Source organism: Henckelia pumila, chromosome 2 (genome assembly GCF_033568475.1).
Source record: "Henckelia pumila isolate YLH828 chromosome 2, ASM3356847v2, whole genome shotgun sequence".
Taxonomy (NCBI): Eukaryota; Viridiplantae; Streptophyta; class Magnoliopsida; order Lamiales; family Gesneriaceae; genus Henckelia; species Henckelia pumila.
Genome location: NC_133121.1, coordinates 52,903,741 through 52,916,392, shown reverse-complemented (window position 1 = coordinate 52,916,392; position 12,652 = coordinate 52,903,741). Strand labels below are relative to the sequence as shown.

The following is a 12,652-nucleotide window of genomic DNA, read 5'->3' as shown; positions in this document are numbered from 1 at the left end:
ATCCGCCTCGGTCTCCCAAGTAGCTTCCTCCTCCGAGTGATTCAGCCACTGGACTCTGACCATCGGTATGACACGCGTCCTAAGACTCCGCTCCTCCCTAGCCAAGATCCGTATAGGCCTCTCCTCAAATGCTAACTCCGGTGTCAACTGAAGAGGCTCAAAATCCAACACATGTGACGGGTTCGAGATGTATCTCCGAAGCATGGATACATGGAATACATTGTGCACTGCCGCTAGCCCTGGTGGTAGAGCTAAATGGTAGGCCAACGTGCCAACTCTATCCAAGATCTCGAATGGCCCTATATATCTCGGATTAAGCTTGCCTCTCCGGCCAAACCGCACTACTCCCCTTCATAGGTGACACCTTCAGGAATACGTGATCACCTACAGCGAACTTCAAATCTCGTCGTCGAGTATCTGCATAACTCTTCTGACGACTCTGAGCAGTCCTCATGCGATCCCAAATCTATGTCACAATATCAGCTGTCTGCTGCACAATCTCAGGTCCAAATAAAATCCTCTCACCGACCCCATCCCAATGCACAGGAGATTTGCACCTCCTCCCGTACAATGCTGCATAAGGAGCCATACCTATAGACGACTGAACACTGTTGTTATAGGTAAACTCCACTAATGGCAGTCTAGTCTCCCATGAGCCCTGAAAATCGATGACACTGGCTCTCAGTAAATCCTCAAGAACCTGTATCACCCTCTCAGACTGACCATCTGTCTGGGGATGAAAAGCTGTACTGAACAAAAGTCTAGTCCCCAATGCAGTGTGCAAACTCCTCCAAAACGCAGACGTAAATCTCGGATCTCTGTCTGATACTATCGACACTGGTATGCCATGCAGTCTAACAATCTTCTTGATGTAAAGCTCTGCATACTGTGTCAACGAGTAAGTAGTCCTCACCGGTAAGAAATGAGCTGACTTGGTGAGTCTATCCACGATCACCCAAATAGCTGTGCAACCTCTGGCACTCCTCGGTAAGCCAACTACAAAGTCCATCGTAATATTCTCTCATTTCCATTCCGGAATAGGAAGAGGTCTAAGAAGTCCTGCTGGACGCTGATGCTCTGCCTTGACCTGCTGACAAGTCAAGCACTCTGACACAACTTTCCCGATGTCTCTCTTCATCTCGGGCCACCAATACAATAACTGCAAATCTCGATACATCTTCGTACTTCCGGGGTGAATGGAGTACGGAGATGTGTGAGCCTCTGCTAAGATCTCAGCTCTCAACTGATCGACGTTCGGTACCCACATCCTACCACGGTACTGAACAATGTCATCCACAACTGTATACAGAAGATTACCCTTGGCCTCATTTCTCTGTCTCCATCGCTACAACTCCTCATCAGTAGACTGTCCATCCCTGATCCGATCTCGCAGAACTGGCTGCACCGTCAACACTGACAAGCTCGGTGCATGACCACTCGAGTAAAACTCCAAATCAAACCTCTGAATCTCACTCTGCAGTGGTAGCTGCACGGACAAACACGATACCACTGACAACTTCCGACTCAAAGCATCGGCCACTACATTAGCTTTACCTGGATGGTAGCTAATGTCACAGTCGTAATCCTTCACCAACTCCAACCATCTCCGTTGCCTCATGTTCAACTCCTTTTGAGTGAAGAAGTACTTGAGGCTCTTATGATCAGTGAAAATCTTGCACTTCTCGCCATACAGATAGTGCCTCCAGATTTTCAAAGCGAAAACCACTGCCGCTAACTCCAAGTCATGTGTCGGGTAGTTCTGCTCATGAATCTTCAACTGCCTCGACGCATAAGCAATAACCTTACCACAATGCATAAGTACTGCGCCTAAACCTAGCTTAGACGCGTCGGTGTATACCACTAACTCCTCGTGTGGTACTGTCATTGCTAAAACCGGTGCAGTAGTGAGTGCTTCCTTCAGCTGATCGAAGCTCCTCTGACAGTCTGAACTCCAAATAAACTTCGCGTTCTTCTTGGTTAAGAAAGTCAAGGTTACTGCAATAGAGGAAAAACCCTTGATGAACTTCCTATAGTATCCTTCCAAACCCAAGAAACTGCGAATCTCTGAAGCATTCTTCGGAATGTCCCATTTCTGCACTGCCTCAACCTTCGACTGATCCACTGCAATCCCATCTCTCGAAATAATGTGGCCAAGAAATGCCACCTGCTCGAGCCAAAACTCGCACTTGCTGAACTTGGCATACAAACGATGCTCCCTCAAAGTCTGCAAGGCTGTCTGTAGATGCTGCCTATGCTTCTCAACGCTCCTAGAGTAGATCAAGATATCATCAATGAAGACTATGATGAACTGATCAAGATACGGCTGAAATACCCGGTTCATGAGATCCATGAAAACCGCTGGAGCATTGGTCAACCCAAATGGCATCACCAAGAACTCGTAATGCCCATAACGTGTCCAGAAAGCAGTCTTGGACACATCTGCCTCTCTAACTCGCAGCTGATGGTAACCAGATCGCAGGTCGATCTTGGAGAACACCGAAGCTCCCTGCAACTGATCAAATAACACAGTCTCATACTGCCATCCTTCTTCTTCACAAATAACATTGGAGCTCCCCATGGAGAAAAGCTAGGACGAACAAAGTCTTTCTCTAATAATTCATGTATCTGCTCCTTCAACTCTTTCATCTCGGTAGGAGCAAGTCTGTATGGTGCCTTAGAGATAGGCACGGTGTCTGGCACTAAGTCGATGCTGAACTCCACATCTCTCACTGGTGGAATTCCTGCAACATCCTCCGGGAAGACGTCCGGAAAGTCACGAACCACCTCTATCTCTGATAATGATCTGCTAGGTGATTCTGTGGCCGTGACAATACTTGCTAGAAACCCCTGGCAACCCCGTCTCAACAACTTCCTCGCCTGAATAAGAGATATCACCTGAGGAAAATCACTGCTCTGAGATGCATGGAAAGTAAACGGGTCGCCTTCTGATGGTTTCACTGACACTGTTCTCCGACGAAAGTCAATCGAAGCTCCATTGACTGTCAACCAGTCCATACCCAAAATCAAATCAAAACCACTCAATGGCAAAACCACCACATCTGCTCGAATGGAGTGTCCCTGAAGCTCCAACTCCAGTTCTCGAATGACCTTCGAGGTAGAAATAATCTGCCCTGACGTCATAGTAACATCATACCACTACAAGAATATTAGGATTCAACAACACTTGATACACAACGGATTTTTCAAAAAACCGTTGTTGTTTTCCCTTTGACAACGATTTTATTGAAAACTGTTGTCATAAGTTCAAAAAACCCGCTCATTGACAACGGTTTTGAAAAAACCGTTGTCTTTCATAGGTCAAAGACAACGGTTTTCTAAACCGTTGTCTATGAATGGGTTTTTTAAACCTCTTTCAAATTCAAAGACAACGTTTTTAAAAACCGTTGTCTATGAGCGAGTTTTTTAAACGTATGACAACAGTTTATACAACGGTTTTTAGAACCGTTGTCTATGTTTTTTTCCTTTTAGTAAAGTCAACTTTTTTTTTTAATGTTTTGACTAATAATTTTTACAATAATTCAATTTCGTCCACGTTTTTTAACATATGCACTTGGCGGGGACACGCTGTGAAACCCTAGCACCATTCCCGTCGCATCTCCATTTCAGCCTTCGATTTTCGCCGCCGTCACACGTACGTCTCCGGACAGGGTCTGACACCTTGTTCCAGCATACCCAAGCTTTGAAGCTTTCTATTATGTCCTAAATTGCAATAAAAGCTAGAAATTAGGCCCCTCTTTTGCGACTGAAGCTGCAGATCTTCTTCCTCACGATTTCGTCAACTTTGTTAGCTGTTTTTGGTCGATTGAAGGTTGTATTTACGACTGAATCTGCGGGTTCACCGGAAACCTCGTATTTGAGTTCGCAAAAGCCAGTTTAAGCGCATTTTATCAAACATTCGGCCTCGTCAAAAATTCTGCGTTTTCTGATCCAGAAAAAGTTCAAAAATTTTGTTTCCTCTCCGATGCTTGTCTCCAAATCTTCAAGGCAGTCTCCTAAACAGTAATTTTTTGTTTTTTGTTTTCCCTCGAAAATTTTGCATCTGATTGTTTTGCCCTTATGGTTCATTGCTAGATGAAATTATTTTAATGGAAGCTTTGAAGCAAGTGGATGTTGTAATTTGTGTTTTCTCTTCGAAGCAAGTGCTAGATCAGAAGCCTCTCATTTCCGCAATCAGAAGCGCCGGCTGCATCAACGTGTGTTTATATATATATATATATATATATATATATATGTTGTATATTTGCATTTAACTTCTTTCACAATAATTTCAATTAATTTGGTGTAGCTAAATAAATCAGATGCGGCTTGTTCTCAATATGCTGGAGATCAATAATTGAACCTGGTGCTTTAAAATTCATCTGATCTCTGCCGTCCAGCCACTCTTCCACCTCAGCTCAGCACCACCGTGAACCTCCTCTGTTTGGTTACAGCTTATTTGCTTTAAGTTTATGGGATATTCCAGCCTAACTAGAATCTAGATTTGCTATTTCGGATTGCTATGGGTCCTGGACCAATTTAATATTCTTAACGCATTGTCTTATCGGTTGTTTAGTTTTGTGTTCGGAACTATATATGTGGAGACAAGTGGGTTTGGCATAAACTTCCATCATCATGTTAGGATGTGAAGCCATAACGTGTGGTATCTAAAGTTTTCTAATGTTTCATTGCCTTCTGGTAACCAAAATTTTTATATTTTTTCAGGATTCTATATTTAAGCAGCTGGAGACTCAAAATTAGACATGGGTATGGCGTGCAAAGTTGACTTAATATTCACGGTGTAATTCTGAAAATTTTGATTAGACTGATTAGTATTTTAAATTTTTGAGTGTCTTATTCATCATTTCTCATCATCCTTGGGTTGGACTTGCTCCTGCTCTTAACAACTCAAAATTGTGTGTAGCATTTACTTGGCTGTCCAGGGGCTACACTCTTTCCTTGTTTTAGCCTTATATTTTGTCTCCTATCTTTTCTTGCTTAGCAATACGATCCAGATTATAATACATGGCTCCATGGTGTTCACCTGGCCTCATATTTGTATATTTTCGGTAGGTCATCACTTACAGATGACAAGCTTGAAAGATCGTGTAATCCATAACCTCTGCTTATAGTTAAAATGTTGAGTAAATGATATAATATGGCAATTAATTGGTTCGATAAGGAGTACCAGCCCAGCGTCGGGCCTCCTCTGGATCTGCTGCAGATTCCGGGTATGTTCAAGGAGACAACCGGGAATCACGCGAGCGTATGGAATTGGGCGATGCATTCCGCGGCGGAGACGGCGGTCTATTACCGGACTCCGGCGTCGGGCAACGGAGGCGCGTACCACAACGGACAGTACATGATTGTTCCTGGCCCATGCATGGTGAGTGACTGCAGGGAACAAGCTGTGTACAGGTTTGTTCCCATAATGCCCTCGGAGAGGAAAATGATTGTTTTCGGGGGAAATAATCAGCTTAATCAAGGTAAATTTTGAGCTTAAATCGAAGGGATTTAATAAATTTAAGTACATAATTAAGAGTAATATGTTATTTGATTTTCCATTCTTTTTGTTCGTTTCGAATTTTATTTTTTGTTTATCGATCTTGATTGATTAATTAGGATGATGTTTGATATTTGTTTGTAATCAATCTGTTTGTGAAATATTTCTTGAATCTTGGTTGGGTGAATTTTTTTTTTTTTTGGTGCTGTCATTTATATAATATATATTTGAACAACATTTTTTGTTTCTAAAAATTTCTAACTACAAAATATGATTAGTTTCTTATCTGTACGATTTGAATAATTTGGAATGAATTACATTACGTATGAAATTAGTTGTCATGATTATAAATAACAAACTACATTTCTTCTTCAATCAAAATCAATCAAAAGATTTAATGTCCAACTATTCCCTCTTTAATGTAACAAACTTCTAAAAACATATCGAGGATGATCCCATTAGGATGATTTGAAATAGATAGATTTGGTATTTTCTACTTAAGTCCATCATATATTTTCTATATTAAATATAAATATTTAATTAAGTGGTTTAAATTTTATTGTATTATATTTTCCTCCCATATGATTTTTTTTAAAGGACTTTGATTTGAATTAAACCTTTAAATACAATTTGAAAACACATGTTGTTGCGTGAGTCCAAAGCTGGAGTTGCGAGCCGCAACACCATTCCTTCCTTTGTAAGGCTAGCTTGGCAGCATGGTGCCTCCATTTGGTCCACATGTTGTATTATATACAAGAATTTCAAACATGAAAGTTCATATATCAATTTCTCATTAACTTGATAGTTATGTTCATAGAATAAACATACTACAAAAATATTTCTATTGTTTTAGATTTATCGTTTTTGACCGAGTGTATCAATTGAATATCTTATGTGCATCATATCTGCAGGTATGACTACTCAGGTTATGGCCAGTCACATGGAAAGGTATCTGCTGATAAATTTTATTGAGAAGATTTTTACTAAGTGATTGGATGCCTTAGAGCACTGGTAAAATATCATTTATTGTACAACTAATTTTGGTTTTAGTTGGATTGCAAGACGTGAGGATTGATGACAATTCTAGTTTTCTGCAACTTACATTCAAATCTCAACTTAAAATCAGAATTTTGCGTCAGAATTTTATACCGGAGAGCATTTAGGAGTGTTTAGAATTTTCCTCAACTCTACATGTTCCTTAATCTATAAAGTTGTAAAATAATAGGTTGTTTTTCTTGTGTTTGAATAATGCATCCTGTGGAGTTTTTCACTCCGATCTGCATGTGATCAAAGACGAGCTTCCTTTTCCCAACCCTTGTGTTGTGGGACTTGAGATTACTGGTTCCCAGCCCTTGTGTTGTGGGACATGAGATTACTGGTGAGGTGGTTGAACACGGGCCGCTTACTATCAGTAAAATCATTGAAAGGTTTGATTATTTATTTTTTTTTTAAATGATAGTTGTTTATCACAAATGCTAAATGAGTTGAATAAAAATCCTCTTCAAATGAGTTGAATAAAAATCTTCTTCATGTGCACTGCCTTCCCTTTGGAGTTGTTGAGTTTTTTTGTTTTCTTTTTTCCCCATGACAAGCGAGTGATTAGTTTGCAATTAGCAATGATAGTTGTTTATCACAAATGCTTAATGAGTTGAATAAAAATCCTCTTCATGTGCACTGCCTTCCCTTTGGAGTTGCTGAGTTTTTTTCTTTTCTTTTTTCCCCATGACAAGGGAGAGATTAGTTTTCTAGTTGTGATTGGATTCCATGTTTAAATTGGTCTAAGTTTGTGTTGATATTGTGTTGATAATTTTGTAAAGATGGTCTCTTCTGCATGCATTTTCAAAAATTTTGGACTGAGAATGTATTTTTTTGTAGATAACGAGGGAGTAATGCATAAGGAGTTTTGATGTAAGGATTGAGATGTGTTTCAGATCACCTTGGTAATGCGTAGAAGTCATGTCGTGAACATCGTTATCAAGAACACATGATTTATGTTTTGATACAATTATCTTTTCGAACTATTTTTGTTACATTTATCTTATATTAGCTGGGATATTTTGAGTTTTGATTACATAGCATTATCTTCCAAATTAGATGTTTGTAACTCTTTTGGAACTTGAAGATAACATTTTCATGGATTGAATCTAGCAAATATTTTATTTTATATTGGTTTCTTTATTAATATTTATAGTTCGTATGAAGATTAATTAGGCAACGGTTTTAACGACTTTAACATGTGGTCGGACAATATAAAATTATTTGTTCTAATAAAAGACAACGGATTTAACCTGTTGCAAAATGACTCCAAAAACAATTGATTTACATTACTGCAAAACTGTTGTCATATACCACAAAAAACAACGGATTTACACTGTCGCAAAACTGTTGTCGTAAGCCACAAACGACAACGGATATACACTTTCGCAAACACGTTGTCTTAAATAATAAAAGACAATGGATTTACACTGTTACAGAACCGTTGTCTTTGGAGACATACGACAACGGTTAAAAACTGTTGCAAAACCGTTGTGGTATAATAGCTACGACAACGGATATAAACCGTTGTTGTAGGGCATGCTTTTTACAACGCCCTCAATTACAACGGTTTTATCCCCCCCTACGACAACGGATAATATCCGTTGTCGTTTTGCGATTTTCTTGTAGTGTACCCACTGTTAATAATCTTAGGTGTGATGCCTATCCGCTTGATAAACTCCAGGGAGATAAACGAATGCGTAGCCCCAGAATCTAGCAACGCAAACGTGGAGTTGCTTCCGACTAGAATTCTCCCTGCACGCAGAAAATTCCCAACAACTTCATGCCACTACTAAACTTTCCCCCAACGAGACACTAATAACCCTTAATTCTAATCATAAGTAAAACATGCTTCTTATTCTAACATGCAGATAGATAACCAAATAACAACAATTTCGCAAGAAAACGAGATTCTTAACCAAAGGAAAAATTATAAAATACTAGGGATAAGATATACCGGTGATCAAGGAGGTGTCTGGGTCTGCCTCCTCTGCCTGCATGACGAACACTCTACCAACCGTGTTCTTCTTCCTCGGGCAGTTAGCTATCTGATGCCCTGGCTCCCTGCAGTGGTAACAAACACCTGCTCCCAACAGACAAGGTTCCGAATGCATCTTCTGACACTTCGGGCAAGTAGGAAAACCTATAGCATTAGGGGCCCCGCCCCTCTGCTGCTGCGGCCTCTGCTGCGGATTCGGGCCCTTAGCCGGCCCAGTAAACTGCTTCTTCGCAGGAGGCTGCGAAGATGGTCGCTGATACCCCGACTGAATCTGTCTCTTCCCCTGCTGCTCTCGCTGCATCTCTCTCCTACCCTCCTCTGACCTCAGTTCTCTACTAACTGCCGCCTCATATGTTGCGACGTCCATCATACGTACGTCGTTCTTGATATCCGCTCTCAGTCCCTCCACAAACTGTCTCATCTTCTCCGGTGGACTGTCTGCAATCAGAGGCACAAAATGACAGCCCCTCTTGAACTGGCTCACATACTCAACCACTGACCTGTCCCCCTGCCGGAGACTCATAAACTCCCGGATCATGCGACTCCTCACATCCTCCGTGAAATACTTGGCGTAAAAGACACGCCTGAACTCCGCCCAAGACAGTGTAGGGAGGTGTACTCCCCTGGCAGCACCCTCCCACCAAAGAGCTGCGTCTCCCCTCAACATATACGTCGCATAGTTCACCCTGTCCGCATCTATGATCCCCATATATGCAAAGATGGACTCCAAAGAACAAATCCACCCCTCAGCCACCAAAGGATCGGTGGTACCAATGAACTCCTTCGGCCCCTTCTTCTGGAACCGCGCAGCTACGTCCTCCTCATGGGACATTCTAGGACGTGAAGACTGCTGCTCTAACAGAGCAGTAACCCCTGCCATCAAAGTAGCATTGTCCTGCTCCAATGCTGCAAGTGGGTTCTACGGAGGTGGAGGTGGAGGTGGAGGTGTAGGTGTAGATTCTCCACGTCTGTTCATCGGTCTGGGAGGCATTCTGCACCACCACATATTTCTTTGCGTAAATCGTCATGCATAACTAAGTGTTTTAACATTAATGCTAACTTAAATTCTTAAAAGTAAATCATGCTATAAACACTTAAAACTTACAGACCGGTAGCGTGGATTTCTGAGCTCGCATAGCAGTAATGACCTCTCCAAGGACCGTGCTTTGATACCAACTGAAACGACCCTAACTCTCTAAATATAAATAAATATGCGGAATTTTTTTTTTTTTTTAAATAAAACTAAGTAAAATAGATATACATACATGCCCATACATATATGCACAGAATAGATAGATTTAAAAATAAATAAATTAAATAAAAATGCAACCTTTAATAAATTAAATATCTGACTCATGCGTTTTAATAAAATACTGACAAAACAAAATAAATTAAAGTTTTGCATGCACTGAAAATATTTAAATAAAATATCCCATACTATCAACCACTGAAAATAAATAAAATGTATAATATGCTGAAATGTTCGAAACATGCAAAACAGACTCAGACGTCTATCACGGTCACGGGGTCACTGCATGTCCGCTCATAGGTCCTCGCCGCCGGTGGGTACTACGTCCTCCTCTACGTACTCACCTGCACCATACCAGTGTAGTGAGCCTAGAGGCCCAACATGCTAACATAACAAGGGTTTAAAATAATTTAAATCACTTTAATACTAATACATAACATATACATGAATGAGCATGCTTAAAAATATCATGAACATAACATAAACTTAAATTAAACTTAAATATCATAATAATACATAAACATTGTTGAGCAAAGTATTTTCTAACATCGCATGGTTGTATCCATAGTGTAACCTTAAATACATACATTAAATACTGATCAGCGTGGTAACCAACGTACGTGGCGGTGACGAATCACCTCTTAAATTGGCAGTAAACTGCCCTTCAATAGTTCACATATGGGGACGAATCCCCCTTAAATTGTCACACTACTTCAACTAAATACATAAAATTATTTTCTTTTGCTCAACCTTAAACATTAAATCATGCATAAAAATTATTTCATGAATGCATGTACTTAAATAAAATGTGTCCTTCATATATTTTTAATTTAATTTCATACTAACATATAAATATTAAAAATAACTTCCATGCATAAAAATAATTAAATATATATTCAGGACACATGCAATTTCTCATGGGTTTGTACTGAACTGCTGGCCCTAGCACTCAAGCCCAATTTCTTAAATCTGGCTCATTAACACTGAGACTGGCCCATTAACATACTTAAGCCCAATAAAAATTATTCTAAGCCCAATTAATAAATTAAAACCCATTAAAACATTCTTGGCCCAATAACACTCTATATCGGCCCAATGGGCCCAAAAGCCCAAGACTGGCCCAATAATTTCCATGGGCCCTAAGCCCATAAAAATTAGTGGACTAACTTAATTAAATTAATTAAGCCCATTAACAATTAATTTCAACCAAAATTATTAAATGGAACCCAATTAAATTTTTGGGATTTAATTAGGCCCATTAACCACTTAAACTTAATTAATATCTTAAAAATAAAATACCCGAGTCCGACTAACATAACCCGGACCCGGACCACCCGACTTGACCCACTACTAACCAGACCCGACCCAGGCCCCACAACCCGACCCGAAACCCTTCTGAACCCTAACCCAACAACCCCCTCCCCAAGCTTCTCGGCCACGGGCAGCAGCCATTCCATGGCTGTTGCCGGCCTGCTCCGGCCGCCCCTGGCCGGAGCCTTGCCGCCCAGACGTAGCCCACGTCTGGGCGGTCCAAACCTGACCCTAGCCCTGACCCCATGCTGCCCACGCACAGAGCCCAGCACACCCTTCCATCGAACCCTAACCTGCGCACTACAAGGCCGATCTCGCACCAGCCCTCTCCTGGGCTCGTTTGGCTCGGACCACTCGAGCCACCCGAGTCCAAGACACCCTCACCTAGCCTAGGAACCCCTGGCCAGCAGCTGAACACACCCATGGCAACCAAAACGTGAGCATGATACACAAATACATGAACAAGGCGCATACATCCATCCAAGTTCGACTTTTCTGAAAAATTCATGAATAAGACTGATGCTTACACACACACATGCATAATAATTGATATGGCACAAAAAATAGGGAAAGAATCATGCCTTTCACCGAAATTGAAGAGATGTAGGCGCGTGGAACGATTTCGGGACGACGGGGCGACGACGACAAGCTTTGGACCTTCAAAAACGTGGCTATGGAGTCTTCCTTGGGGGCTGCTCGGTCGAAGAAGAAGATGAAGGAGGGTGGGGTGTCGGCTGAGGTTTTTGGTCGATGGGTTTGGGTAGATTTAGGGTTATAATTTAATTAAAAAAATAGGTTTTAGGATATTAAAATTTTAATAATGAAAATTATAACTTAAAAGCTCCAACTAATACTTAAAATCTGATAACTAAATTTAAAAATCCAGAAATTAACATTTAAGGGAATTTTAAAGATACTAAAAAGTCAATATTTTGGCTTATTTTGAATAAAAACGGACTCCTAAAATTATATAAAATTAAATACTAAAAATTTTGAAGAAATAAAACTCAAAATAATATTTTTGGGCTCTTAAAAGGCTCATGAAATAAATTGGATAGAAAGTTGTCATCTCGTCCGTCCACGGTCCCGTCTACGCGATAAAATAATTTAAATACCAAAAATCATAAAAATCACTAATTATGGGTTAAATGCTTAAAAATAAATTAAATCATGCACAAATAATTCACATAGATATTTAACCCATAAATCTAAAATTTTAAATAATTAAATTTCCTAATTATGCATGCGAATTCACGTATTTAAAATACCGGGTGTTACAATATAGACATTCAACAATATATTTTTCAATGGTCTTATTCAAAATACTTTCTCTCAAGTGTCAAATTTCAAATAAATTTAACAATTCAACTCGTGATAAAGTAATTGAACGCAATCAAATCAATAAAACACAATCAAAATTGAGGAATTGAATCAAATGAATCAAAAAGTCGTAGAAGTTATATTAATTAAGCTACATCATCCCTCTAGAATCAAAAAAATTAGTTCATGAAGCAAGAAAAACAAAAACTAATCATGTTTATGAGTCTATAAATCGATT

At 40.0% G+C, this 12,652-nt stretch overlaps 1 protein-coding gene across 5 annotated transcripts; it reads left to right on the top strand.

The window, feature by feature from the left end:
• Window positions 1-3,581: 3,581 nt before the first annotated feature.
• On the top strand, window positions 3,582-7,642 carry LOC140883165 (uncharacterized). 5 transcript variants are annotated; one of them, XR_012150341.1, is made up of 4 exons: window positions 3,582-4,005; window positions 4,093-4,214; window positions 4,307-5,483; window positions 6,412-7,642. XR_012150341.1 is itself a non-coding variant. In XM_073289528.1 (4 exons), the coding sequence occupies exons 2-4, from the start codon at window positions 5,156-5,158 to the stop codon at window positions 7,377-7,379; spliced, it is 369 nt and encodes a 122-aa protein (XP_073145629.1). In that variant the 5' UTR covers window positions 3,582-4,214; window positions 4,307-5,155; the 3' UTR covers window positions 7,380-7,642. The 5 variants fall into 5 exon arrangements, 1 of the variants encoding a protein (XP_073145629.1); XR_012150344.1 differs by having other exon boundaries at window positions 3,582-4,214; window positions 6,412-6,511; window positions 7,376-7,642; XR_012150342.1 differs by having other exon boundaries at window positions 3,582-4,214; window positions 6,412-6,927; window positions 7,376-7,642.
• Window positions 7,643-12,652: the final 5,010 nt, after the last annotated feature.

Coding starts and splice junctions, on each gene's coding strand:
- LOC140883165 (XM_073289528.1), top strand. CDS start 5,156: ATGGCAATTAATTGGTTCGATAAGGAGTACCAGCCCAGCGTCGGGCCT. Junction 5,484..6,411: donor AAATAATCAGCTTAATCAAG/GTAAATTTTGAG, acceptor TCATATCTGCAG/GTATGACTACTCAGGTTATG.